Consider the following 27531-nt stretch of genomic DNA (forward strand, 5'->3'; position numbering starts at 1 on the left):
ATGGTATCTTATCCTTGAGATTTCTCTCCACATAGGCTATTTCATTGGCCAATACAAGCCACGTTACCCAGGCTGGGAGGGAACTACTCAAAGGCCTGAACACCAGGAGACATCGCTTATTGGTGGCCATCACAGTCTTTCACAGTGGCTCAAATTCTGTTGAATGTTAGACATTAAAAACCACTGATACTACCTGGGGTGGGGCTCGGTCATTGAAATTTTTCAGAGCTCCCCAGGTGACCCTAATATGCAGCAAATTTTGAGAAACTCTGATTTACCACAATAAGTACTTTTTTTCCTGAGATATTGCAGAGGCTAAATCTGGCCTACACATTTAAATATAAATGTCAAGGATGAAATTCAGATGTGACTCAAATTCCTCCACATAAGGAAAAAAGGTTACAGGTAACTTATGTGAAGAGTGTACTGTGACAGTCATCTTGGAACTTGGGAGTCTGTTTCCTAAAAATATGTTTATCCTCCCAGCCCCTGTGATACTGTATTAAACATCTAAAATGCCCAGAGCAAGCCTAAAAGGAAATGTCCCATATGAGAGAGATCATCTTTCCTGGCTGGTTTTTCTTTTTGCCTTTTTGGCATTTTCTAAGTTTTTCCTCAATGCAATGTATAGTTTTGTAGTTTAAAAAGGACATTTTTCTAATACTGCCAAAATATGAAGCTAGATACAATAGGGTTTCTTATAAGAAAATTGTCAAAAAGCCTCTCTGGGCTGTTTTGTGCAAGAAGGCTTCCAGACGACGATTTACTTAGCAGTCCTCAAATATTCCAGTGTTCTTCTCTGGATTTTTCTGCATTTACATTTCTGTCCTAAGCAGAGGATATATTACAAAAGCCATCTTTCAAAACCCCAGATGGAGATAGAGGAGGAACGATTAAAAGTGAGAGGCAGGCACCCTTGTCAGATGTGCAGTTGGTTGGAGTGTTGACCTGTCACATCCCAAGGCTGCAGGTTCAATCCCCAGGTTGGTGTGCCTATGGGAGGCAAGTGATCAATGTTTCTCACATTGATGTTCCTCTCTCTCTAAAAAAAATCAATAAAAATTTATCCTTGGGTGAGGATTAAAAAAAAAAAATGAGGCAGGCAGTGCAAATAAATGGTTCTGATGCTGCAGGGTTGGGATCCCCAAGGCACTGTGATGAAGGCATTTTCCCACAGCCCAAATGTTCATAAAAGCAAATGAGATACATCCAATTCAGTTGACTAATCAGGGGTCACAATTTGCATTATCCATCGGTGGCAACTAACTACAGAAATAAAACACATAGCCCAGCTGGCGTTGCTCAGTGGTTGAGCATCGACTTATGATCCAGGAGAACCGGGAAGTCAAGGCACATGCCCGGGTTGCCAGCGGGAACCCCAGTGGGGGTCGTGCAGGAGGCAGCCCATCAGTTACTCTCTAATCATGGATGCTTCTGTCTTCCTCCACCTTCCTCTCTGAAATCAATAAAGATATGTTTTAAAAAAATAAAAATAAAAAATAAATAAAACACGTGCTTTTGGCCCAGGTTCAATGGGGGCGTGGTTTTCAGATCATTCCAGGCAATAAACAGGCACGCTTGTTCACTGATTCTAACAGGTGACAGGTGGTGACTTGATTAGGCTTGATTGCAATTCAGGGTTAGTTTGTGCTCTTTCCAAGTAACCACCACCTTACCCCTCCCCATTAAAGCGTATCACAATTGGTCACTGCATATTTATTTGTTTCCTAGACTCCCCCAGAAGAATAGGTGTTCCATAGGGCTGGGCCCACGTAGATACATCAGGGGATCTCTCACCTAACAGTCCACAGGACGGAGTTTTCACCAGCCAAGTCTTCGACAGCAGCTAGAGGTGCCCTGTATCAGTTGGCTCTGCCGGCAGGCCCTTCTGGATCTTACTTCCGGGATGCTTTAGGTGGGAGAGAGAAATAAGGTCGCAAAGGCTGTACTGCGCTTGCGCATACTGCACTCTGCGCCTGTGCGTTCCTGGCAGCTCCTCCCCCTACCGGACATAACGGTCCGCGCGCGGCCCTTTGGACCGGAAGTGGAGTCGTGCTGTCGCTGGGAGTGCCTGGCCTTACTCAGCGCCCGGCAGTTCCTGCCGTCGCCGCCGCCCTCGGCCACTGCCGAGGCTTCCCGCAGCCGCTATGTCCGCCAGTGCCGTCTACGTGTTGGACCTGAAGGGCAAGGTACGAGGGCTCTCCACCCTCCCCGTTGCCGGGCAACCGGCGAGTAACTAGTCCCTGGGGACCCACCCTGTTGCTGGGTAACCACCGACCAGTGGGACCCACCCTGGTCCTAAGCAAAGAAACCAATAGGTCTCGCCCTGTTGCCAGGCAACCGATCAGCCCGACCCCTATTTCCCTGTGGGCGGGAACTCAGACCTCGGTGAGGGCCGCGGGGAGGGTGAGCCGCTGCTGGCTTTGGAGCCAGGCCTAGAGCTGAGCAGCTGCTGGACCCTGGGTGCTCTCGGGCCAGCCCCTCCCTCTGGGAGTACAGCAGGTTCTGTTTATCCGGCTGTTTCTCTGTGCCAGTCTGTGTATGAATTTATTAACATTCGTTGTGACATTAAGTTACAAGGGTTCGGTGAGATAGGTGGTGGGAGAACTGTTTTACAGAAGGAAGAAACTGTGGTGAAGTTCTACAACCCACCCAAGGTCACACTGGTCACAGAGAAGTGGCAGGTTTAGGAGTTGAACCCAGAACCATTTGTTCATTCAGCTGATAATTTGAGGAGCACTTCATAGTTGCCAGGCAGGGTGCTAAGCCTTGGGCTGCCTTGGGTGAGCAAAATCAGAGTAAGGTGCTGTCCTTCTGGAGCTCACAGTCTGGGGGCGAGGGACACTGATCTCAAAAAGCACAAATAAATGTAAACTGCAATAATGCTGGATATAATAGGGAGACTCAACCTCAGCTGGGAGTCAGGGAAGGGCTCCCTGGAGGGAATGACAAGTCTGGCTGAGACATGAAGGAGGAGTTGGACATAACTAGCACCCAGGTGCCTTTCCCAGGGGTATATGAGAAAGCTGCTTAAAGGAGGGCTCTCGAATCCTTTTAGAGGTAGTCTGCTCCCTTTTCCCTAGTCCATCCTGCTGGATGGAAAGCAAGCCTCCTGCATCTGGGAGCAACAAGAACAGATCCAACATTAAGTTTTAAGTCCCACATTGATCAGTTAGAGACTGTGGGTGTCCAGCCTAGGTGGGGCAGGCAGGAGTTAGCTTAGAAGCAGGGGAAAGTGAAATGGAAGTGATTGCTGCTTCCTGCGACATTCCCCACCCCAGCACTTTCCCAGAGTTCCTTGTGTGGGTTGCCTGCCTTGGATGTTACCCAGAGTCAACAGCCGGTGATTCCCAGTGTGGGACTTTCTTCCCCAGCCTTCTTAGAGGCAAGGAAAGACAGGGCATGCCAAGGCTGATGGGTGCTAGCTGGGCCCCTAAGTCCTGGTAGCATATGTTCTTCCACCTTCGCCACGGTGTCCCCAGAGTCCCCACAGGCTGCCTGTCACAGCTCACTTGTTCCTTCAGCAGAATTTTAGCAGCACCTAACTTGCACCATGCCCTGTGCTCACCATCTTACTGTGACTGTGCAGTTAGCACTGAGGTCAAAACTCATCTCTGCTGCTCAGTGGTGTGACCTGGGGCAAGTGCCTTCACCATTCTGGGCCCACAGTCCCCACTAGCCTGCATGGGCCTGGAGATCTGGCAGGGGAAACACATGGATCCTAATGGTCAGATCCAGTTAGCTATAAGGGACTGGACAAGACCCCAGGTAATGCAGTTATCCAATCTCAATTTTGACTGGAGAGGTAGTTATGGTGCTTCCAGAAAGAGCTAGAAAAGTGACCAGGTTGCAGTCAGGTGGACAAGAAGGCATTGCCATGGGCTCAAGTGATGAGCAGCCGAAAGTTTTAATGCAGGAGCATAGACTTTGGCACGAGGAGGGCTGCAGGTGTTGATGATGTCCAGACAAGACAGAGGGCCAGAGGGGACCATTTTGATCTCCAGAAGGAGGAGCCACCATGAGGAGATTATAGCCCAGGAGAAGCATGGTCAGTCTTGCCTCGTGGGAAGCTCTTGTGGCAGCCATGGGCTTCCCTCCCATCCTCAGCAGCCATCATGTCATTTATTATTCTACTCCCCACCGACTGCATGTTTTGAAAGTTTGCCTCCTGCGTAGACTGCATTTACTCCAAAATAAGATCATGGCATGTCAAGAAATTCACAGTCACACATCTATCTGCCAACCATAGCCTCTGATCACCAAGGAAACCAGCATGGCCATACTTAGCTGATAGAAAGCCCTCAACAGCACTTCTCTGCCCTTATCTTTCTTGCTTCTTGAAGCTTCTGATACCACTACCACTCTCCTCCTCAGCAGGCTTCTGCTAGTCTCCAGGTCACTGGACTTTCCGTTTTCCTCCTGTTTCTCTCACCAGCTGCCGGTCCTTCCTCTCCTGCCCTCCCCTTGGATGTTGACCCTCAGGCTTGGGCCTAGGTGTGCCTACCATACTGTCCTTTCCTTGGGCTGGCTTTGATTCGTGTTAAATTTGTGCTGTAGTCCAGAGCACTTATCTGGAGATCCACTGGCCTGTGGGACACCATGGAGGTCCCATAGCAAGTACAAACTTGGCATTTCCCAAAATGAACTGCCACCACCCAGACCTGCTCTCTCTCCATCTCAATGAGTGACACTACCATCCATAGTACTGCCCGTACTAGAGACCTGGGCGTTATCCTGGCCTCCTTTTTTGCGCCCCTGCATTCATTGTATGGACATGTACTAAGCAGCCACCATGAATGTGGACATAGCCATGAACAAGTTGGAAGTGGTCGCTGTTCTCAGGGAGTGTTAGACTTTGGTAGAAACAACAGGCAATAAATGAGGATGCAAATAAATGTATAATGCAGCTGTGATGTGGGCAATGAAGGTAAACGGGTTGGGATAGAGAGGGATATGATAGAATCTTTCAACCAGAACAGGCAGGAAAGATTTCTAGGAGAAGGTGCCATCTGATCTGAGACTTGAGAAGTGAGAAGAGCCAGGCTAGGGCATTCTGGGAAGAGGTAACTGCATGTGCAAAGGCCCTGAGGCAGGAGCAGATGTGGATTACTCAGAGACCAGAAAGGGGTCCCGGATGGCTAGAGTGGGGTGAGCCATGGGAGCATGGATGGAGAGGTGTTGGAGGGGCTGTGAAGAAGCCAGACGACCATGGAGACCGACTTGCAGTTCTGTGTGAGGGGAGGCTGGGGTAGATAGCAGTTTCACCAGGGGAGAGACCTAGTCTGACTTCTGTTTAAGAAGACCCATGGAGCATTTGAGAATTTGCTTCCAGGTATGTCATCAGTTTGGCTCAAATAAACTCATAAAAATTCCGCCCTCCTGGCATGGCTTATTGGTTGAGTGTCAACCAATGAACCACGAGGTCACAGTTCAATTCCTGGTCAGGGCACAAGCTCAGGTTGTGGGCTCGATTCCCAGTAGGGGGCTTGTAGGAGGAATCCAATCAATGACTGTCTCATCATTGATGTTTCTATCTCTCCCTTCTTGTCTCTGAAATAAAAATAAAAATAAAAAAGCCCTAGCTGGTTTGGCTCAGTGGTTTAGAGTGTCGACCTGTGGAGTGAAGGATCCTGGGTTCGATTCCGGTCAAGGGCACATACTTCAGTTGCAGGCTCGATCCCCAGCCCTGGTTGGGGCTTGTGTGGGAGGCAACCAATCAGTGTGTCTCTCTCATGCCAATGTTTCTCTCTCCTTCTCTCTCTTTCTCTCTCTCTGTTTTTCTCCATTCCACTCTCTCTATAAATGGAAAAAATATTCTCAAGTGAGGATTTAAAAAAAGAAATTCCTCCCACTCCAAAAAAAGAAGACCCTTTTCATTCTTTATGGGGAAGGAATTGTGGGTTAAGAGCAACAGCAGGGGCAGGAGATTATCACCTCAATGTTGCCTGCCTCCTCTGTCCCCTGTCTTTGTCCTCTCATCTGGGACCCAGCTTAGAGGCTATCCTTACTCCACCTAACTAGGGCTCCCAGGTCCCCCCATGAGCTGTGTCCTCCACAACCATGGCCTCAGCCACAGTGATCCTTTGCTTATATCCCTCCTGTCCCCTCAGGCCTCAGTTTGAAAGTCATATCCTCAGGGATGCCCTCAAATATTCCAGTGTAGGGACCCTGTTTATCTTGGTCCTGTGTGTGTCCCCAGGCCCAGCACAGTGCCACCATAGAGGGACACATGGTACATACTTGTTGAGTGAGCAGACCTATGTGCATCCCTGGCGAGAGTGAGCAAGTAAATTGCCCCCTGCTCTTTCTTTGAGCACTCTGGGGGCCCAGGACTACATGCCAGCAGCAGCCCCCAAAATTGGATACCTGGGGAAGAAGGTAGGCCTTTGGAAGTCCCCAAAAACAATGTGTTTAGCAAGCATAAGTGGCCCTGCAGGGAGTGAGAAGTGGGGCTAGAATCCTGACTCAGTTTTGTTTGTTGTGTGACCTCAGGCAGGTGGCACTACCTCTCCTGCATAGACTGCATTTAATCCAAAATAAGGTCATGGCACATCAGTCTCTGTAAAAATAAGTCCTCCTTCATGGCTGGGGCCGTGTATGAGGCAGTATATACTCTTGCAAGGAGTATATAAAGGAGTACATGGGAGTCCCTTAGCTTGGTCCAGGTGCCCACAAGTTCACCCACTGGGTGCTGGATCCCTAAGAGGCCTGAACCTTAGTAGGAACAGGGCACAGCGCCTCTTGCCCACACGCCAGGAGAGAGAAACTCGGAAAGGAAGGTGTTCTCCCTCACCCCCTGGATTGAAACAATAAAGACAATAATGTATTTTATGCAACTACAGGTTCTGAGACAGGCAGTTCCCAGGATGGTCAGTTCAGTGATGATCTTAGCACGTTTCTGAGTTTTGTAGCTGACTGTCCTCGTGAGCCCATGAGAGCCCGTGCAGCTTTAGGCAGCATCTCCAAATAGAACCTTGCTCAGGCTGGTAAAGCCTCAAACCTCTTTTATTATTTTAGGGAGGTGTAACTTACGTGTAATAAACTGGCTTATTTAAAGCCTAGAGGTTGACCAGTCAGTCATTGTATATACCCAGGGAGCCATAAGCACACATTCCGTCACCCCCTAAAGATTCCTCAAACCCCTTTTGTCCAGCCCTTTGTCCAGCCTGTTCTGAGGCTGCTGTTGATGTGTTTTCTATCATCATTTTCCAGGATTTTATAAAAGTGGAATTGTGCAGGATATGTCAACCATTGTCTGGTTTCTTTCACGTGGCCCAGCCATCCTGAGATTCCCTCATGCTGTTGTGTGTGTGATTGATCACTCCTTTTCATGGCTGAGGAGTGTCCCATGGTACGGTTGGACATGGTTTGTGTCTCTATTCATCTGTTGAAGGACTTTAGCATTCTCTCCAGCCTGGGTCCATTTAAAGTAAAGTTGCCTGAATGTTCCCATCTGAATCTTCACATGGACAGTATGGCTTAATTTCTCTTGTGTAAATACCTAAGAGAGGAATAACTGGGTCACAAGCTGGCTTAGCTTTGTGAGAACCTGCCAAACTTTCCCAAAGTGGTTGCCCCATTCTTCTTTTCCCCCGGAAGTGGATGAGGGTTCCAGATGCTGCATATCTAAACGCACAGGCTCTGAAAGAGAGAGGCCAGGAGAAGGGCTTCTCCTCTTCAGACCATAGGAGGGTGGGGAGGGGCGTTGGGTTCTAGCAGATGTGAGCACTCAGCAGTGTCCCCCAAACAGATGCCCTGACACAGGCAGAAGAGCAGGGTGAATTAGCACAGGAAAGGCTCTGAGAAGGTCTGCAGTGAGAGTCTATGGGACATTGTTGAACCTGGTGTCTCCCAAGCAATTCAGTCCTAGATCCTTGCCCCACATTCCCTCCCACCCTCCCCTGCAAAGACCCCTGCTGGTCCCTGTTGAAGTTCACTTCGGAAGCACTCCCCTGGAGGAATTCCCTGTGGGATGGCAATCAGATGGTCTCCAGTATGCTCTTTAATGGATAGGGGTGTGATTGGGGTCCCCTGAGGGAGGGAAGCTGGCATGTCTCATCCCTGCCCCAGACATTCTAAATGAAAATGCCTTCCCTCCCTTATGCCCCTGCCCAGGTGCTCATTTGCCGAAACTATCGAGGTGACGTGGACATGTCGGAAGTGGAGCACTTCATGCCCATCCTGATGGAGAAGGAGGAGGAAGGGATGCTGTCGCCCATCCTGGCCCACGGGGGTGTCCGCTTCATGTGGATCAAGCACAACAACCTGTATCGTATCCCTTTGCGGGAGAGCTCCTGTGGCACTCCTTTGTGGACATGTATGTGTGCACACACACAACTGAGAGCTGCCAGCACCTGCCCTGGCTTGGCGCAGAGCTGCCCAGGCACAGCAAGGCCATGAGGCCCAACCCTACCCTGCCTTCCTGGAGCTCCCTGCTGCCTGAGGAGATGGGCAGAGAACACACGTTGACAAGGGTATTAGACGAGGAGGGGGTGTGATGGGGACCTCACCTGGTCTGGGGACCCAGGAAGACTTCCCTGAGGGGGTGACATTCTGGAGGAGACCTGCAGGTAGGCAAGGCGTCTGTCAACCAGAGGAGTGGTCAGGCCAAGGAACGCTAGGCCTGAGAGAAGGCTCTGCAAGGGAAAGGGGGGCTCATTCCAGAAGCTACAGCGGGGGTAGCTGGACCATGGAGAAGGGGTGTGTGGTAGGAGTGAGACCTGAGGAGTCAGCAGGGTACATACTATGAGGTCTCATAGGATATCACCTTAAATGTGATGGGAAGTGAACAGCTAGGGTAGGGTTGGGGAGGCTCCAAGCCCCAGGGTCTGCGAGGTGATGGCCTAGGCCTCTGAATGCTCCTTAACTATAGCTGCCACGAAGTGGTTGCCACCTCCAAGAAGAATGCGTGCGTGTCACTGGTATTCTCTTTCCTCTATAAGGTGGTGCAGGTGAGTCGAACCACAGGGGCCCTGGAGGGATGTCAGTCACCCTGGCTGTGTTGTGTACCTCCCCATACCAGCCATCCAAGAGCTATAGGGGAACTCCAGCTGCCCCATGTATGGGATTCATCAGCCTTAGTTGTCCGCCTCACCCCCTGCACCCTGGTGAGGAGAGGAAAGTGAATAGGAGAAGGTGGGGCTCAGGGCAGGGGTGCCCCCTGACTCCAGGAGGGACAAGTATGCCCCCAGCTGGCTGTGGAAGGGTGGAGGCTAGACAGCTGAGAGTCAGGGGTTGGAGAGGTGAGGTAACCGGGAAAACGGCAGAGCCAGACAATACTCAGAATATCCTGGGGGGGCTGTCACAGTAGAGGCCTGCTGAGGCCCGCCATGGAGAGAGCTGACACGCCAGGCCCAGGCTGACAGCAAGATAGGGAGGCAGAGAGAGCACATGCAAATGCCCTGGGGCAGGCTTGCACGTGGTGTGGTCAGGGAACATCAGGCCAGTGTACCAGGACATAGGGAACGAGGGACAAAGTTTGGGGCTGAGGTCAGCAAAGTTGGCAGGGCTGGACCACGGTGGGGCTGGGGGGAGGCATACAGGGCCTAGTGAGTTTAGATTTCATTCCAAGTGTGATGAGAGATGGTGCAGGGCTTTGAATGAGGACTGCCCAGACCTGATCTGAGTTAAGATGATCTCTGACTGCTGAGTAGAGAAAGAATGTGAGGGCAGCATGGAGGCCAGTGAGGAGGTTGCTGCAGCTTCTAGAAGAGAAATGGAGGCTCCTGGCTGAAGTTCGGGTGTGGGGTTGAAGAAAGTGGAGACTTGGACCCAGGAGACCTGGGGTGGGCCCAGGAAAGCTTTCATACCTCCAGTGGTACCAGGTACAGCTAGCTCTACCTGGTACCACTTATGCTAAACCTTGGGGAGCAGGGGCTGGTCTGGTGGTGATGGCACAGGGTCAAGGAGGAGAGAGCAAGGAGTGGGCCTTCATTGCGGAGTGGTGGTGCTGTCGCAAGCAAGGCCTGGGAGTGGGGAGGTGGAAAGGAGGAGGTTCTCCCAGGAGTGTCTGGCAGTTCTCTCTGCTTTGGTGACCTTCCTTTGGTGGTAGTGCTAATGAAACATGCCTTGGCATGCCTTCCTCGAGCCTTTAACTTCCTGCTGAAATGGGGAAGATGCATCTGCCTGCACGGCTATACAGACTGGCAACTCAGGGAGGCCGGAAGAGTCCAGAAGCACCACTGTCCTATCCCCAGTGGCTCTTGCCTCTCATTTGAGCCACTTCTGACTCAGTGGCCAAGGGTAACAGTTACAGTGGGAATTAAAGAGAAGCTGGAAGGGGCCCTAGGCCTGGGCTGTCCATCATGGAGAGGACGAGAGGGCCACAGGGATGGGGATACGGGGCTTCTGACCAGGCCTCAGAGGATGCCTACGACCCCTATCCTGATTCCTGCCTCTCAGGCAGCCACATTGCTGCCCTCATTCCCTGAGTCAGAGGTTTAGTTCATAGTATGTCACCAAGCCTAGGAGATAGACAAATGCAGCTTGTGGGCAAAAGGGCCGTTGTCTCTGGGCCTCGGGGCAAATGGATTTGTGCAGGCGTTTCTCCCTGCCTCATCCTTCCTCTCACCCTCATCCTCCCTCTCACCCATTTGCCTGCCCCGACTGCCAACACCACAGGTGTTTTCAGAGTACTTTAAGGAGCTGGAGGAGGAGAGCATCCGTGACAACTTTGTCATCATCTATGAGCTGCTGGATGAGCTCATGGACTTTGGCTACCCCCAGACTACAGACAGCAAGATTCTACAGGAGTGAGTAGGCAGAGTGGAGGCCTGGGGGGTCACAGCAGTGGGCAATTTGGGATTCTTTCCCACGCAGCAACCCTGCATAGTATGAGCATTTTCCTGTTACAAGGTCTTTATTTTCCATCCACAAAGGTGCACTAAATGCTTGGTTGTTAGGGAGTCAGTCACCTGCCTCTGTTTTTACTGTCACAAAGGAGACTGTGATAAAATATCTTCCTTCTCTGGAATCCTGCCCTTCAAATAATGGCCACCATGGATTAAGTGCTTCTTGTGAACCCGGCCCTGTGTGTGCACTTTACATCCACTCGATTCACAGTCTCAGGCGCTGTGTCCCATTGTAGGGAGCAAAAGGACTCTCAGAGAAGCCACGTAACTTGCCCATGCCTCATACCTGTTGTTCCCCAAGGGGGAGTGGGATCACCAGGTTACTTTCCTTTTCTGGTGCCTGCTACCTTGAGGGGCTGTTTTCAAGAAAGTCAGTGCCTGACTGCCCTAACTCTGGGCATGGTCCCACAGGTACATCACTCAGGAAGGCCACAAGCTGGAAACAGGGGCCCCGCGGCCCCCAGCCACTGTCACCAATGCAGTGTCCTGGCGGTCCGAGGGCATCAAGTACCGAAAGAACGAGGTGTTCTTGGATGTCATCGAGTCTGTGAACCTCTTGGTAAGCTTCCTTTTTTTCTTTTTTAAAAATGCTGTCTTCTCCATGATTGTTGTAAAAGCAACTAGACTTTTAAAATTAGCAAAGCCCTGAGAAATGTTTCGGTTCTGTGTGGTAGATCAGCAGGATTCAGTCGGGGCTACTCATTGCAACGTGAGCTTGTTTTAGCTTCATGAACTATTGTTCTTACTTAGAATCAATACATGAATGTTGTGTTTGTTTGTTTTTTAAACATCTTTTATTTTTATTATTTTTTTTCTTTTTAAATTTATCTTTATTGTTGAGAGCATCACAGATATACCATTTTCCCCCGCAACTGACCCCCTCCCCCGCAACTGGCCCCCACCCTGTTACTGACTGTGTCCATGGGTCATCCATATATGCATATAACCTCCCTGGCCAATCTCCTCCCACCCTCCCCCGTCCCTCCCTCCCACCTCCGAAACATGACCGTCTGCCGCATGCATCAATGTCCCTGGATCCATTCAGTTCATCAGATTCTTTTGTTCATTAGCTTCTTCCCAAAGAAGACCCTTCAACATTTCCTGTAGTGCTGGTCTGGTGGTGATGAACTCCTGTAGCTTTTCCTTGTCTGTGAAGCTCTTTATTTGACCTTAATTCTAAATGATAGCTTCGCTAGATAGAGCAATCTTGGTTGTAGTTCCATGTTTTTCATCACTTTGAATATTTCTTGCCTCTCCCTTCTGGCCTGCAAAGTTTCTGTTGAGAAATCAGCTGACAGTCATATGGGTGCTCCCTTGTAGGTAACTAACTGCTTTTCTCTTGCTGCTTTTAAGATTCTCTCTTTGTCTTTTACCTTTGGCATTTTAATTATGATGTGTCTTGCTGTGGGCCTCTTTGGGTTCCTCTTGTTTGGGACCCTCTGTGCTTCCTGGACTTGAAAGTCGATTTCTTTCCCCAGGTAGGGGAAGTTTTCTGTAATTATTTTTTCAAATAGGTTTTCAATTCCTTGATCTCCTTCTCCCTCTTCTGGCACCCCAATAATACGAATGTTGGGCCTCTTGAAGTTGTCCCAGAGGCTCCTTATACTATTTTCATATTTCTGGATTCTTTTTTCTTTCTGCTCTTCTGGTTGGGTGTTTTTTGTTTCTTCATGTTCCAAATTGCTGATTTGATTCTCAGCGTGCTCTACTCTACTGTTGATTCCTTGTAAATTATTCATTTCAGTTCCTGTAGCCTTCATTTCAAATTGGTACTTTATTATGTTATCGATTTTCTCAGTTATTTCCCTAACCATCTGCTTAAACATCCTTATAACCAAAATTCTGAACTCTTGTTAGCTTGCTTGGATCTATTTCATTTAGTTCCTTTTCTAGAGATTTCTCCTGTTCTTTCCTTTGTGACATGTTTCTTTGCCTCTGCATTTTGGCTGCTTCCCGGTGTTTGTTTCTATGTATTAGGTAGAGCTGCTATGTCTCCTGGAATTTGTAGGGTAGCTTTGTGTAGTAGGTGTCCTGTAGGGCCCAGGGGCTCAGCCTCCCCAGTCACCTGAGCTGGGCCTTCTAGGTGCTCCCCTGTGTGGGCTGTGTGCACTGTCCTGTTGTAGTTGAGCCTTTGTTGCTGTTGGCGTCAATGGGAGGAACTGACCCCCTGGCCAATCAGCTGTGAGGACCAGCTGCAATTACACCCAGAGAGCTGCTGTGCTGGAGACATCCCTATGGAGCAGGATTTACTTCGGTGGAGCTTTGGTTCACCAAGTGCACCCCTTGAGTGTGTCACTCGTGGATGTGGTAGGGTTATAATCCAGCATGGTTGAGTCTGACCACTAGGTGCACTGTCTCTGGGGCCACAAAGTCAGCCTCTGTGGGTGCCTTGCCCAGGGCCACCCAGCATGAGCTACACAGCAAACTGTAGTTGGCTGCTACTTGTGCTGGGCTTGGAGGTGTCCAGGAGAGGCCAAGCTATGAGCCAATGCAGCTGCCACTAGTGCCAGGCCTGGGGCCACTTATCAAGGCGTATGGGGCCCACTGCTGCTTGTTTGAGAGATTTAGGAAAGTCCTAAGCATAAGGCTCGAGAGGCCACTTGCACAGAGAAGTCCCTGGAAATGGCCTGGATGAGCTGCAGGTGGGGAGGGGCGGGGCCTCTCGGAATCACGGGGCGGGGCCAAAGGTGCGAGTCAGGTGCTGGCGACTCAAATATGGCGCCTGCCTGCCCGCTGTGTGCGGGGAGGACTCGCCAAAGGAGCAATGGCTTCTGCAGCCCTTCTGCCTGGGAGGAAGCCGCCCCTCCACCTCTCGCCCGGATCTCAGGCAGGTTAGTTCCTCCCCAAGTGTCCCGGGTCCTTTCAGGCTGCTGCCCGGCGCTGGGCTCAGCGGGAGCGCGTCCGAGTGAGTCCGTGCGCGGCCCTTTAGGAGGAGCTGCTGGGGCTCCCGCGGCCTCCCAGACCCTCAGCCACTGTCCCCGCTGGTTTCACAGCCTGAGGTTTTGGGATGTCTTCCAGGCCTGGAGCCCTGGCTGGGGGCCTGCTGTGGGGCTGAAACCCCTGCCGCCGAGATTCCCTCCCGGGTTTCAACCGTGGCACCAGGTGTGGGCCCGCGGCCGCGTCTCTGCGATTCAGCCCCGATCCACCCGCGTCTCCGCCCCTCCTACCAGTCTCGGTGCTTCTTCAGTTTCTGGTTGTGGGGCTTCTGTTCAGCCAGGTTTCAGGAGGCTCTGAGTGATGGTGGTTCTGTATTTTAGTTGTAATTTTGATGTGGTTGCGGGAGGCGGCGGGTGCAGCTGTTACCTACACCGCCATCTTGTTTCTCCACGTTGTGTTTTTTTTAAAAAAAGAGTATATAAAGTTAGAAAGTGAAGTGCTCCATAATCAGAAAGCTCACCTCGCTTAGGAATTTATTGCCATCCTTTCTCCATTACTTTTGTATTTTGTTAAAAATTGTTTGGCCTTATTTGTGCAAGACTATTTCTGGACTATCTTTCTTTTCCATTGATCTGTATGTCTGTTCCTTTACCATTACCACACTGTCTTGATAACTGTAACTTTATAGTAAGTGTGAAAATTAGATAATGTGATTCTCCCAACATTCCCTTTTTTCAAAATTGTTTTACCTATTCATTTGCTTTGTATAGAATTTTGGGATCAGCTTGTCTGTATTTACAAAAAATTCTGCTGGGATTTTGATTGGTAGTGTTAAATTACTCAGTTATTCAGTTTGGAGGAGAATTGATATCTTTAGCATATTAAGTCTCACAATCCATGAAATAGTATTGTCTCTCTATACAAGGTGGGGCAAAAGTAGGTTTACAGTTGTGAGTATGTGAAACAGAGTTTATTCTTGTATTATTTATTTATTATTGTATTATTTTCCATACTCAGAACTGTAAACCTACTTTTGCCCCCCTGTATATTTAGGACATCTTTTTTTTTTAAATTTATCTTTATTGTTGAAAGTATTACAGATGTCCCCCTTTTCCCCCCCATTGACCCCCTTCACACTGCATCTGCCGCTCCCTCAGGCCTTCACCGCACTATTGTCTGTGTCCATGGGTTATGCATATATGCATATAAGTTCTTTCATAATCTCTTCCCGAACTGCCCCCACCCCTGAGTTTCATCAGTCTGTTCCATGCTTCCATATCTCTAAATCTATTTTGTTTGTCAGTTTATTTTGTTCATTATGTTCCACATATGAGTGAGATCATGTGATATTTGTCTTTTTCTGATTGGTTTATTTCACTTAACATAATACTCCCTAGGTCCCTCCATGCTGTCTCAAAGGTATTTAGGACATCTTTGATTTCTTTCATCAGTATTTTGTAGTTTTTGCCATGTACATGTTTTGTTAGATTTATACCTAGGTATTTCAGTTTTTTGAAGCTATTATAAATTTTATTTTTACTTTTATTTGGTAGAATTCACCAGTGAAACTATCTGAGCCTGGAGATTTCTTTTTCAGAATATTTTTAACTACAAATTTCAGTTAAGTTGGACCATTTCTTCTAAGTCATTGAGTTTATATGCATAGTGTTGTTTATAGTATCCCTTTATTATCTTTTTAATGTATGCAGGGTCTGTACTGATATCCCCTCTTTCATTCCTGATACTAGTAATTTATGTCATCTTTCTTAGTTCCTTGTCTGCCTTGTGAGAGCTTCATCTATTTTATTGATGTTTACAGAGAATCAACCTTGATTTTTCTTTATTGTTTTTGCTTTCAACTTCATTGATTTCTGTTATCTGTAGTATTTCTTTCTCCATGATTTGGGTTAATTTTGCCCTTCTTTGAAGGTATTGATTTGAAATCTTTCCTCTAATCTGAATGTTTGCAGATTTTTCTTTTTACCTTGTCACTGATTTTCAATTTCCTTCTTGTCTGAGAATATACTTTGTATAATGCCAACTCCTTAAAGTTTGTTAAGGTTTGATGTAATAGCCCAGAATGTGATCTTTTCAAATTTGTTCTCATCATTTCACTCTTTTCCTCTGGACTCCAATGACATGAATGTTAGACCTTCTATTATTGTTCCAGGGGTCCCTGGGGCTCTGTTCATTTTATTCCATAATTTTTTCTCTCTGTTGTTTTAGACTGGATAATTTCCATTGATCTGTCTTCAAGTTCACTGACCCTTTACCATTATCACCATTCTGCTGTTGGGCCCACCCACCGGGTTTTTAATTTCAGTTATACTTCTTAGTTCTAAAATTCCCATTTGGTTCTTCCTCCTGTCATGTTTCTTTGCTGAGATTTTAAATTTTAACATTTATTGCAAGAGTGTTTGCAGTTTTTATTGTAGCTGTTTTTGTCAGATAATCCTAGTATCTGTTATCAGTGTTAGCATCTGTTGATTGTATTTTCCATTTGAGCTGAAATTTTCATATATTTTTTTTTATGCTGAATAATTTTAGATTATATCCTGGAATTTTTAACATTGTAATATTCTAGGTCTTGTTTAAATTATATGGAAAATTTGATATTTTTGTTTTAGTTGACAGTTGACCTGGTTCAGTTCAGGCCACAGTTTCAACTCCCACTCTGTGGGCAGTGAGTGTCAGTTCAGTTTTCAAAGCCTACTGTGCCATTTGCAATTTGAGTCTCTCCAAAGTATGCACTGCCTAGTGGTCAGTCTGGACACATTGGTTTTCCAAGTCTTTGGTATGCTAATTAGGATCCTATCCATGCACAGCCAATTCTAGAGAATTCTAGAGACATAAACAACTCCATGGGGTTGCTTTCCTGAACTCCTTAGTCTCTACTAGCTGCTTGGTATGTTCCAGCAGCCTGGGGCTTCCCTTTTTGGTTCTGGGGCTCTAGATCCCCACACTGTCGCACTTGTCTGCACTTAGGCCTGAATCCTGGGCTTGCCCCACCTCTTGGAATAGCAGCTAGATTGTTGCGTGGGGCCTGGGACATGAGAGAGCAGAGAAGTGGGGGAAATGAGGGATTTCTGTACTCCCCCCGAGTGGTAGGAGATCCCCTTCTGGAGCCAAAGCTAGAGGTTTCCGAGAGTTCTGCCTGCGCCCTGGTGCTCACTTCTCCTTCCGGGTTCCTCTGCACTTTCACAGGGCGGAAGGGGCGCTGCTCCTTCTCGGATCCTCTTGCTGAACTTTTCAGTCTTCCCATAGTTGCCAGTGCCTCCTGCCCAGGTTTTGTAGTTGAAATCAGTGGCAGGGAGAGAATGCAAGCCAACTCCACCTCGCCTGCACCGTGCCTGTCTCCACATTGGAAATTGCCCCACCTCCACTGTTTGGGTAGCCCAGCCCCAACCTGACTGAGCCAGTCCCATCATGTGGCTCACTCAGGTATGCCCATTCTGATAGTGACAGATGGTGCAGAAATTAGCATGTTTGTGCATCCTCAGACGTGCATTTTGGACATCTCCCTTACCTGGGCCTGATTTCTATAGACTGAGTTCCCAGACGTGGCATTGCTGAGAGTGCTCCCCAAAGAGATGCTCCCAGTGGACTTAGTGTGACTACTTGCCTTCATACTTTTTAAGCCAAGGGAAAAGACGGTGGCCTTGCAAACTACGTTCCCCTCCTGCCTGAGGACCTTGGTCTGACATTTTGTTGAGCCCAAAGCATGGTCCATTGGGCTCTGGGGTGTCCTGGGTGGAAAAGCAGATCCCAAGGGCAGTTTATAACCAGCTGCATGGGAAAGTATGGAGAGTTCAGAGGGTTTGGGGGCATGTTTTGGGGGCTGTGCCTGAAGAACCCTGTTCTTCCACACAGGGAGGCAGCAGGAGGCAGGTGTGGACATCCAGGCATGTTTGGAATGTCTTATTCCTAAGTGTTTGCAGAGCTGGCAGCCGAGTCAACATTGGCCTCCGGATTCCGGAAATCTGGACAGAGTGGTGTACTTAAGCAGCTGATCCCTCTGCAAACACTTCTGTGCCCACCCTGGAGAAGGCACTGGCTTTGGGCCACCTGTCACTCCTCAGCTGGGAAGGCCACTTGTCCTGATTGCTGCCTGCAGGGCCAAGATTAGCCTCAGGCTGTGTGGCTTTTTGTCTCCACTTCCTGGGCCCTCCTTCCCAGCATTCACCACTTCACATTTAGTTACAGACAGCCATCTCTGCTCCCCAAGGAAGAAACAGCCCCCCAGATAAGAGGACCTAGGGGCAGTCACAGTCATGGGGAGCACAAAGGGCCCATGGATTGAAGCAGGTGGGAGTAGCAGCCAGCTAGAGCCTGGGAAGGAAGGACTCACATCTACCTTGCTTGCTGAGTGCCTCCTGCCCTCAGGTGCTGTCCTGCTGTGACTCTGCAGCAAGCAGCTTGGCACAGCCCCTCACTAGAGGGGAAGAGACAGGCAGACAGGGCTGGCGAGAGGCAGAGGAAGCGGCAGCTGCTGTGCACTATGAGGTCAGGGAGCCGCCTGCCGGGGTGAGGACAGTGAGAGGCCAGTGTGGCCAGAGTATAGCGAGTGATAGAGGGGACAGCTAGAACCTGCAGGGCCTTCTGTCTTGTTTTGCAACCTTCTCGGGGTCATCATCCACTCGGCACCTCAGGTCTCTGCTCCCTTCAGAGGCAAAGGGCTATTGTGTGGGCATGTGGTGCTGTTGGGACCCTCAAGTTAAAAATGACAGAACTTCCTGCTGCTCTGCAGAGATAGGAAGCTCAGGCCCTCCACCATGTGAGTATGGCTGGTGCCGCTGAGAAGTGGCCCTGTGGCCCCAGACTCGCTTGCTGGTGTGGATGTGGCCTCGTACAGAGGGACACTCTGGATGGGGGTCAGGGCTGTGGGTCCAGCACCTGCCAGCTGTTCTGTTCCCTTAGCACGTGACTCACCCCTCTTTGTCTCAGTGTCCTTTTCTCTAAAATGGACTCAAGGAGAGTAGCGCCAGCAGCCTGGGAGTGTCTCAGTTTGCCCATCAGCCTGCTGTGAGTTTTAATCACACTCTCAGGTACCTCCCGGTGCCGTGAGTTAGAGTTGCTCGCCTCATAGCCCCACCCCACAGACTGTTAAGGGTTCCAAGAGGGCGTCTAGTGCAGAGGAACTTTTCTTTCTCTGTGAACACTGATTCCCTCTGTTCTCATTGTTATTTTAGATCCATGGTTATCAGACCTTAGGGCCGCCCTGGGAAGCAGGGGAAGGGTCAGGGCTCAGGAAGCTCCACCTGTGCACAGAGCAGGTCTCATCCCTCAGGGGGCTTTATCCTGGGCTCAAATTAGAACTGAGGGAATGTTCACTTAAGTGAAGGAACACTATCTCAAGCACATGGTTTAGAAATATTTTCACATTGTTTACAAGACAGCTATGGAAATTAATACCTAGAAATGATGTCAGGGATGTGAGCATGGTGGCCTTGCCAGGTCCCTCATGGACGAGACACCAGGTCTACCCTGGGATGTTAGGAGCTCCTGAGAGGGCATGGTGCGTGGGAAAGCCCTCAGACAGTATTTCAAGCCCGGGCCACCAGGTTTGTCCATGAGGGAGGAACTCAAGTGGCGCAAGGCCTAGAGGGTGGGGCCTACAGGCGTCTGCCTTGCTGACTTGGCATGAAGGCTGGATGGATGGGTGAGGCTCCCCCACCTCAGGAGACAGTGAGGAGGGCTTCGAGAATGGAGGTGGCAGGGAGAATCACGCAGTATGGTGGGGGACAACTACTGGTGAGCTGGGACCTCCCCTCACACTCACCCTCTCCCCACAGGTCAGTGCCAACGGCAATGTCCTGCGCAGCGAGATCGTGGGTTCCATCAAGATGCGGGTCTTCCTCTCAGGCATGCCCGAACTACGCCTGGGCCTCAACGACAAGGTCCTCTTTGACAACACAGGCCGTGAGTGCTCGGGCCAAGGGAGCCCTGTGCACAGAGCAGGTCTCATCCCTCAGGAGGCTTTATCCTGGGCTCAAATTAGAACTGAGGGAATGTTCACCTGAGTGAAGGAACACTATCTCAAGCACATGGTTTAGAAATATTTTCACACTGTTTACAAGACAGCTGTGAAAATTAATACCTAGAAATGATACCTAAAATTAATGTGTAATAAATTAATAGGAGGGACCTGTCCCAGAAGTAGAATTTCCTGTTGTAGGGCAGGGCCAGAGCAGCCTCCGGGGTCCAGATTATTGGGGCTTTGTGTTTGCAAACTAGATCACCCACCTCCCAGCCTGCCACAGCCCAACACAGCGGAAGCAGTGTCCTGCCTGGTCAGTTACATTTGCAGCAGTGGTAGTCGGGGCCTCTCCAGCATTAGCCCATCAGGGTGGCTCCCCTCCGGGGCTGGGTTTGAGCCACACAGCTCTCTGTGGGTTGGGAAACCAAGACAGGACCCCAGAACCCAAGGGACAATGTGTCCAGGCCCTCAGGAACCTCAAACCATTACCACCCCCTCCCAGTTGGGTTTGTTAATCATTCAACAAATGTGCCCTGAGTAGCCCCCCTACTTGGTGACTTGGTGTGAACCAGGCCAACCAGCCCTGCCCTCAGCATGAGCCAAATGTCTGGATGTGAAGGGGGGTCTCCAGGTGGGTGAGGAGGGACGGGAGTGGGGTGGGGAGGGTTGTCTAAGAACCAGTCCCTTTGGTGTTCGTGGCCCAAGATACTCTCACAGATTTGGGGCAGCTCTGCTCTGCCAGCCGTGGGCCCCAACCAGTGGGAGCATTACTGAGAGTGACCCGGAGGGCTCAGGTCTACCCCTTCCTTACCCCCACCTCCCCTTAGGCGGCAAAAGCAAGTCAGTGGAGCTGGAGGATGTGAAGTTCCACCAGTGTGTGCGGCTCTCCCGCTTTGAGAACGACCGCACCATCTCCTTTATCCCACCCGACGGGGAGTTCGAGCTCATGTCCTACCGTCTCAATACCCACGTGAGTGCACCAGGTTCCTCTCCCCTGGGGCTGGCTCTCACCACTGGGCAGCAGCTGTGGAGGCTCTGGGGTGGAGAGTGGGGGGGGGGGGGCATTTCCTGTCTTCTTCCTGTCCAGGATGAGTCTCATGTCCATGAGTTGACACCCAGGGTGGGCACAGGGGCTGCCCACGGCTCCAAGGACCCTTTGAAGACCCAGGCTTTGTGAGGGGCCAGGCCCCTTTGGCACCACTGCTCCTTCCCGGGAGCCCCACCAATGTGGTTCGTGATGTTCTCTGCATTTTCATAGAGGCCCTTGGCATCTCCTTGCTGCCTGGGTCTCTGTGTTCTAGTCTTACCTAGTGTGGCTATGGACTCCTCCAAGAGCCCCAGGCAACAGTGTGTCGCACTCACACCTGGGTTCCCAGTTAAGCAAATGGTCCCTTGCCCTGGCCCCTGTCTCCCCTCTGTGAAATGGGGCTTTGTAAAATAACCAGGTGTGAGTGCCATCTCCACACTCCCCAACAGGTCAAGCCCTTGATATGGATTGAGTCAGTGATTGAAAAACATTCCCACAGCCGCATTGAGTACATGATCAAGGTAGGTGTACGCCCTGTGGACAGAGTCAGCCTGGGGGATGGGACAGCCCTCCTGGTGAGAGTGTTGCTGTGTCTCTGGCCTGCCCAGGGCCTTTGGCACAGAGTTCTAACACAAGACTGGGGCCTCCGTGGGGCTCAGTGACTCTGGTCCTGGGGGTGTGGCCTGAGACTGTCATCCTTGCTGCCTCACTGTGAGCTCAGATTTGGGAGTGGGCTGGGGACAGAGAGAGGAGACACACCCCACCCAGGTACTGAGTGTGGCCATCATGGCGGTGGCCTGTGGCCAGGCATCTAGGAAGGCTACTGCTTACCAGACAGAGCACTCCTGCCACTCAGTGAACCTATCTATCCCAGGCCAGCCGTGGGGACACAGACCTTGTCCCAGAGGCCAGGGCTAGGCCAGAGGGAGGGATGGGGAGCCCCAAAGGCCAAGGGAACAGGAAGGCAGAAACTGAACTTTCAAAGTCAAGTGTAGGGAGAATCTCACAGGTAAGAGAGGGCGTGGGTAGTGCCTGAGAATGGGCAGGGTCAGCTTGGTGGAGGGTCCCACAGATAGGCCGAGGGGCACGTTGCCCCTGTAGGAGCAGGCTGGGTTGGTGGGGGCTGGGCTGTCTCACTTTCACCCTTCCCAACCTTGACCATGTGGGCCTCTTCTTTAGGCCAAGAGCCAATTCAAGCGGCGGTCAACAGCCAACAATGTGGAGATCCACATCCCCGTGCCTAATGATGCTGACTCACCCAAGTTTAAGACAACAGTGGGGAGTGTCAAGTGGGTCCCGGAAAACAGCGAGATCGTGTGGTCCATCAAGTCCTTCCCAGTAAGCACCTTTCTCGGTGGGGTGGCCCTCCATACTTCCATCACATTCCCTGTGCTCCCGGTACCCTGCATAGTGCTATGGCCTAGTAGCTGTGGGATACCCCCAAACCTTGAGACAGGGCACAGGGCTAGGATCCCCACCTGGAGCTTCTGGGAGGGTCGAGAGGGAGTGGGGAGCTGGCTGAGCAAGGAGTGAAAGCTGGAGCCTTCTGGGAAAGCAGAGGCTGGCTCAGCCTTGTGGGCCACTCACCACCTTCCTCTTCAGCATCACTGCAGTGCCCCCTTCCTCTCTCCTTCCCTCCCTCTTTCTCTGCCCTCTGAATGACCCTGTGGTTGCAGGAGTCCAGGGCTGGGCCAGAGGAAGGGATGGGGAGCCCCAAAGGCCAAGGGAACAGGAAGGCAGAAACTGAACTTTCAAAATCAAGCGTAGGGAGAATCTCAGGGGTAAGAGAGGGAATGGGTAGTGCCTGAGAATGGGTAGTGTCTGAGAATGGGCAGGGTCAGCTTCCTTCCTTCTTTCCTGGCTCTCTGACACTGTGGTTGCAACTCAGCTTCCCGGAGGGGAACAGACTGCCTTGAGGGCAGAGCAGCACAGGTCTCAGGAATCCAGCTCCAGGAAGGTGTAGCACTTTGTGCCCTGTGCCAGCTCTGCCCACCGGCATGGCTGCCTGGCTTGTGTTCAGGATTTTGACCACTTGAGTCTGGGTTTTTGGGGATAGTGCCCAGAGAGCCTGGACGGCGGTGTGTACTGTGCTGATTGCATTGTCCTCATCTTCTGTAACGCAGGCTCCCGCCAGTCACTGCTGTCCCACATTCTCTCTGTCTGGACCTGGAGAGGCTTGGGGACAGTCCCAACTGAGTTAAGGAAGTTGGGCATGCAGCCATTCTAGTGCCTTGAATTTTTTGTTAGCAGTTTTCTTCAAAACTATAATTACATTACAGAAAATGTAGAAAATAAAGGAAAGGGAGAAAAAAACCCTATAATTCCATCACCATAATGCAATTGCTACTATATTTTTGGTGTGTTTCATTCTAATCTTGCTGTGTGTGTTTTGTTTGATGTTGTAAACAAGGAATAGAGACAGTCTGGTGTTCTTTATTCACTCAGCTTTGTATCAGAAGCATTTTCCAGGTTGTTGACTCTCTTCTTGGTGGTCAGTTTTGTCAGCAATAGAATCTTCCATGGAGGGAGCGATAACTATACTGGATTGTTGACCGTTTCCACTGTTTGAAACAGCATTTATGTTAAAAACACAGTGGGAGAATAAATCAGAAGATAAACCGCATGGTTAGCTATTGGGGAGGCAGAGGACATGGCCAAGGGCTAGATGCCAGCCATTGTGGACTGTGCCTTATTTTGTAGCCTGTAGTTTGTTTTAGTCTGATCTTTGAAATTTTCATTTGACTTTGTTTAGTATAAAACAAAATCAAATCAAAATGGAAAAAAATAAAAGGGGATTCCTAAAAATCAAAGGCCAAATGAACTTAGCAGTGTTTTGAGTTGAGACAACCCCACAGATTAAGGGACAAAAGGAGCTGCATAAAAAAATCTTAAACACGTGCGTGTGCAGGTGTCCTTCCCACCTTACGCTTCTCCAAACCCTGTACAGTTTGATTCAGGGTTGGCTGTTTTAATTCGTGTTTGAAATGTATAAAATCTTTATGTGGTTAAAAAGTCAAAACTATTTTTAAAAAGAAGGAGGGGGGAGATGCAGGAGTCTCATTTCCATCCCTTTCCCCTTAACCTTTTCCCATTATGGAGAAGCATTTGTGTCTTAACCTTCTGAAGTGTCTTTTGGTCCAAAGAAACAAATATAAATGGGCATATTACTATTTCTCCTCCTTTCTTACCAAAAGGATCATAGGACTGTAGCTTCTAGGATTGGGTTTTGGTCTGTGAGCCAAACTGAGTTTTCCCACTAATAGAAGAATTAAACCCACGTCTGCCAGCGTGATCAGTTTGAGGCGGGTATTGAGATAGCCCCCCCACCCTCCAAAGGGTGGCTTCTCTGCACGTTCTTTGGCTTTCGTTTTCCTCGTCTTGACGTGCCTCAGAGTTTTGGCCTGGTTATTGTGTCATATGCAGGCTGACGGAGCTGATTTTCTCCCTGCTGCCTGCTTTGTCTATTGTCAAGGCCACTTTGTTCTCCTTCATTGTCCCAGAGCCGCTACTCAGCACATGCCACCCAGTCAGACAGAGTCCCGGGGAGGGAGGCGTGGGCCAGGTGCTGGGAGTCCTGGCTCTGTCTGAGGTGTGAGGACAGCCCCTCCTCTGGGGCAGAAGCAGCCCTGGTCGGCAGCCACTCCTGCAAGAGCCCTGGAGATCCAAGGTGGTGTCCCACGTGTGACAGGACCTGTGCCCTCCCCTGCTCCCACTGCTCTGGGCGAGATGCACTGGGAGCTTAGATGACCAGGTCAAGACTCCTTACTCCTCGTTGCCAGGACTCAGGTTCCAGTCATTGCTGGCCCTGCTCCAAGCCCTGTTCCTAGAGTCATTGCTCAGCTTCTGAGGCCAGAGCCACCATCCTTCGAGAGCAGCTCCTCAGTCAGCTCCCTGTCCCTGTCTCTTACTTTTGTCACCTCTCTCTGTTCTGCATTCCTCATTTTGACAGTTCCCTCTTGCTCTCATATCCTCCTGACAGTGGGACTCTCATCCCATGGAGCCCACACCTACGCTCTTCCTCTCTTCTTCCTTCCCAAGGCCCATTGGTCTCATTTGCCTTGAAGCAATTAGTCTTATGGCCCTGGGAGCTTGTGAAACTTTCTCTTGATCCTTAGAATTTAACAAATTTGCCCATCATGGTCTCCAGTCTGCCCAGCGGGGCTGGTGGCCATGGGGCCTGGAGGATAAGAGTATACATGTTAGAGGAGCTGGGGTGTCAGGTGTCTGCTGGCCACACAGGATGAGGCTTGGTGGCCAGGCTGGCAGCCTGTGTTCTCCAGGGACAGCTGTAGGTGGACCTGGGCTGGAGCCTCAGCCTGACTATCCCCACTCTTGTCTACTTTCCCAGGGTGGCAAGGAGTACCTGATGCGGGCCCACTTCGGCCTGCCCAGTGTGGAGGCTGAGGACAAGGAGGGCAAGCCCCCAATCAGCGTCAAGTTCGAGATCCCCTACTTCACTACCTCTGGCATCCAGGTATGTGCCCAAGGCTGCCAGGGCCCAGAGCAGATGTGGACAACAGGGACCCAGAGTCCATCCAGGCTCAGAGGGTTGCAGGTGACACACAGCAACACAGCCAGCTTAGAAAAGGGTTTTCATTGGCTTGCCACAGCTCTGCCTTTCTCCATGGGCAGCCTGGGCCCCGACAGAATGAGGCCTATACTTGACTACTCACACCTGCTTCTGAGCCTCAGCTCCAAGCCCAGAGGTGCATCCAGCCCCCAAAACTAGAGTTTGAGCTTCTAGTGTCCACAAACTTGTCCCTATGGGGCCCCTTTTCATGGCACCTCCATGGGAAACCTTCAAAGGGCGGAGAACCCTGGACCCCTCTCCAGGAATCTTCTAGAGGCCACACCTATGAATGAGCACACATCCTGACTGCCGCATCTTCTAGAAGCACAGCCTAGGTGTGGTGCAGACAGATCGATGCCCTTTACATCCTCCTCTTGCCTCTTCTCACTCATCACAGCCTCCCCCACCCAGCCCCAGGAGGATGGTTAAGGGGCTTACTAGGAGGGGGATGGCATGGCATGCTCAGGGCCCTGGTACCTTTGCCTCAGGTGCGCTACCTGAAGATCATTGAGAAGAGCGGTTACCAGGCCCTGCCGTGGGTCCGTTACATCACTCAGAATGGAGGTGAGTGCAGCCTACCCATGGGGTGGTGGGGGTATTGGCTAAGAGGGTCCCCATTGGCCAAGCGGCTGCCTCCAGGGTGGCTGTCCCCAGGGTGGCACTCATGGACACCTCCCTCCCATGTCCTAGATTACCAGCTCCGGACCCAGTGAGGGGTCAGTGCCTCAGCCCTGGTGCAGAGGCTCCTGGTGGAAGCACCAGAAGGCCTGCCAAGCCTGCCGGAAGGAGGAGGACACCCCAACACTGGCCACCATCCCTGCTCTGCCAGGAGACCCCCTCCTTCTCCAGGCACCTGCTCTGCCATCACCACTTTTGTCTCCAAAGCCCCTTCTCCCAGAAGAGGTTCGTCTTCCAGATGTCCTGTCCCTGCCCCTGAGTCTCTCTGGGGGGAAGGAAGTGAAGTCTTTCCCCCAGAGGCCACATTGCAACCTCGGGCCGTTTAGCCCCAGGCACCAAAAAGATGGGAAACACTCACCAGGCTGCTGCAGGGCCACTTTTTTGCTGTTCTGCTGACCGTGTGTTTCATGTGTCTCTGGGGTTTTGTCTTCTTTCTTCATTGCTGTTTACGTGAACCTTGCTGTCTGCTCCTCCTGCTCCTCAGCCTGAAGCTCTCAGGCAGCACTTAGTGAGGACAGGACCCCTCCTCCTTGGCCTCCTTCCACAGTGCGCCATCCTCCACTTGGGGCCAGAACCCCAGCACTTTGGCCCTTTGGGGGCTCCTGTCCTGGACCCACAGGCTTCATTGAGGTGCCTCCCCAGGGCTAACCTGTGCCACACAGTGCTGTCTCTCAGCCACATCAGTGTTTTCCCACCTGGGGAGGTGGGTGCAACGAGGGCCGCTGGCTTCAGAGGACACAGGTCATCCACATCTGTGCTTGGCCACTCTCCCCCATCTCTGTTTGTGTCATAATTGGATTAAATTTCATTAATTAAACCCTATGTCTGTCTTCCCTTGAATGCACTGTGCTGCAGATGCCTCCTGGGTGACCAGGGGCAGGTGCAGGGCTCACGCCAACCTGTGTGTGGCCCTGCGTGTGTCACTGGCTCCCAGTGCCTCTGCCCTGCCCCCAGGTGAAGGAGGAACTGGGCAGACAATGTACAGTAGAGTCATTGTCCTGAACCACCAGGGCCACCCCTCTTGGGGGCACACAGGCAAATTCTTTCCCTCTCATCTGAAGTGACTGTTGTGACCCCCAACCCTCAGATTGCCAACAGCTTGCCCCATCTCTCCCAGACCTGATGGTCTTTCTCAGAGTGTGGTCCTCATACCAGCAGCATCAATAACCCCTGGGCGTTCACTGGAATGCATATTCATGGGCCCACCCTGACTTCCCAAGGTAGTCTTGGGACAGAGCCTAGGAGACCGGTTAACAGCACGTGGTTCGGAGTCACACAGAAGTTTGAGAGCTGATGCCTGGTCCACAGAGGGGAATGTGGCAGGTGCATTGGCAGGAAGTGCCTCATCTTCCCATCACAGGCACCAGTCCTCATGCTGCTGCTCCTCTAACAGTAATAGCCCACCTGCCCCTCTCCCCTTTGCCCTCTCCTGGCCTTCAAGGGCTGGGCTCCTTTCTCCTCCTATATCATCCAGCTCCCTCTTGCAGGTCTAGTGGACATCTTCCTGAGTAGAATCTTAGCCTTCCACCCACTTGGAGTAAAGAACACTGCC

At 50.8% G+C, this 27531-nt stretch overlaps 1 protein-coding gene across 1 annotated transcript; it reads left to right on the plus strand.

Moving 5' to 3' along the window:
* The first annotated feature begins 1921 nt into the window (after positions 1-1921).
* Positions 1922-26796, plus strand: AP1M1 (adaptor related protein complex 1 subunit mu 1). The gene is made up of 12 exons (XM_016209368.2): positions 1922-2189; positions 8116-8272; positions 8884-8951; positions 10621-10751; positions 11262-11409; positions 19520-19646; positions 20532-20674; positions 21181-21252; positions 21911-22069; positions 25080-25205; positions 25790-25865; positions 25992-26796. The coding sequence occupies exons 1-12, from the start codon at positions 2148-2150 to the stop codon at positions 26012-26014; spliced, it is 1272 nt and encodes a 423-aa protein (XP_016064854.1). The 5' UTR covers positions 1922-2147; the 3' UTR covers positions 26015-26796.
* The last annotated feature ends 735 nt before the right edge of the window (positions 26797-27531 follow it).

Source organism: Miniopterus natalensis, chromosome 4 (assembly GCF_054644295.1).
Source record: "Miniopterus natalensis isolate mMinNat1 chromosome 4, mMinNat1.hap1, whole genome shotgun sequence".
Taxonomy (NCBI): Eukaryota; Metazoa; Chordata; class Mammalia; order Chiroptera; family Miniopteridae; genus Miniopterus; species Miniopterus natalensis.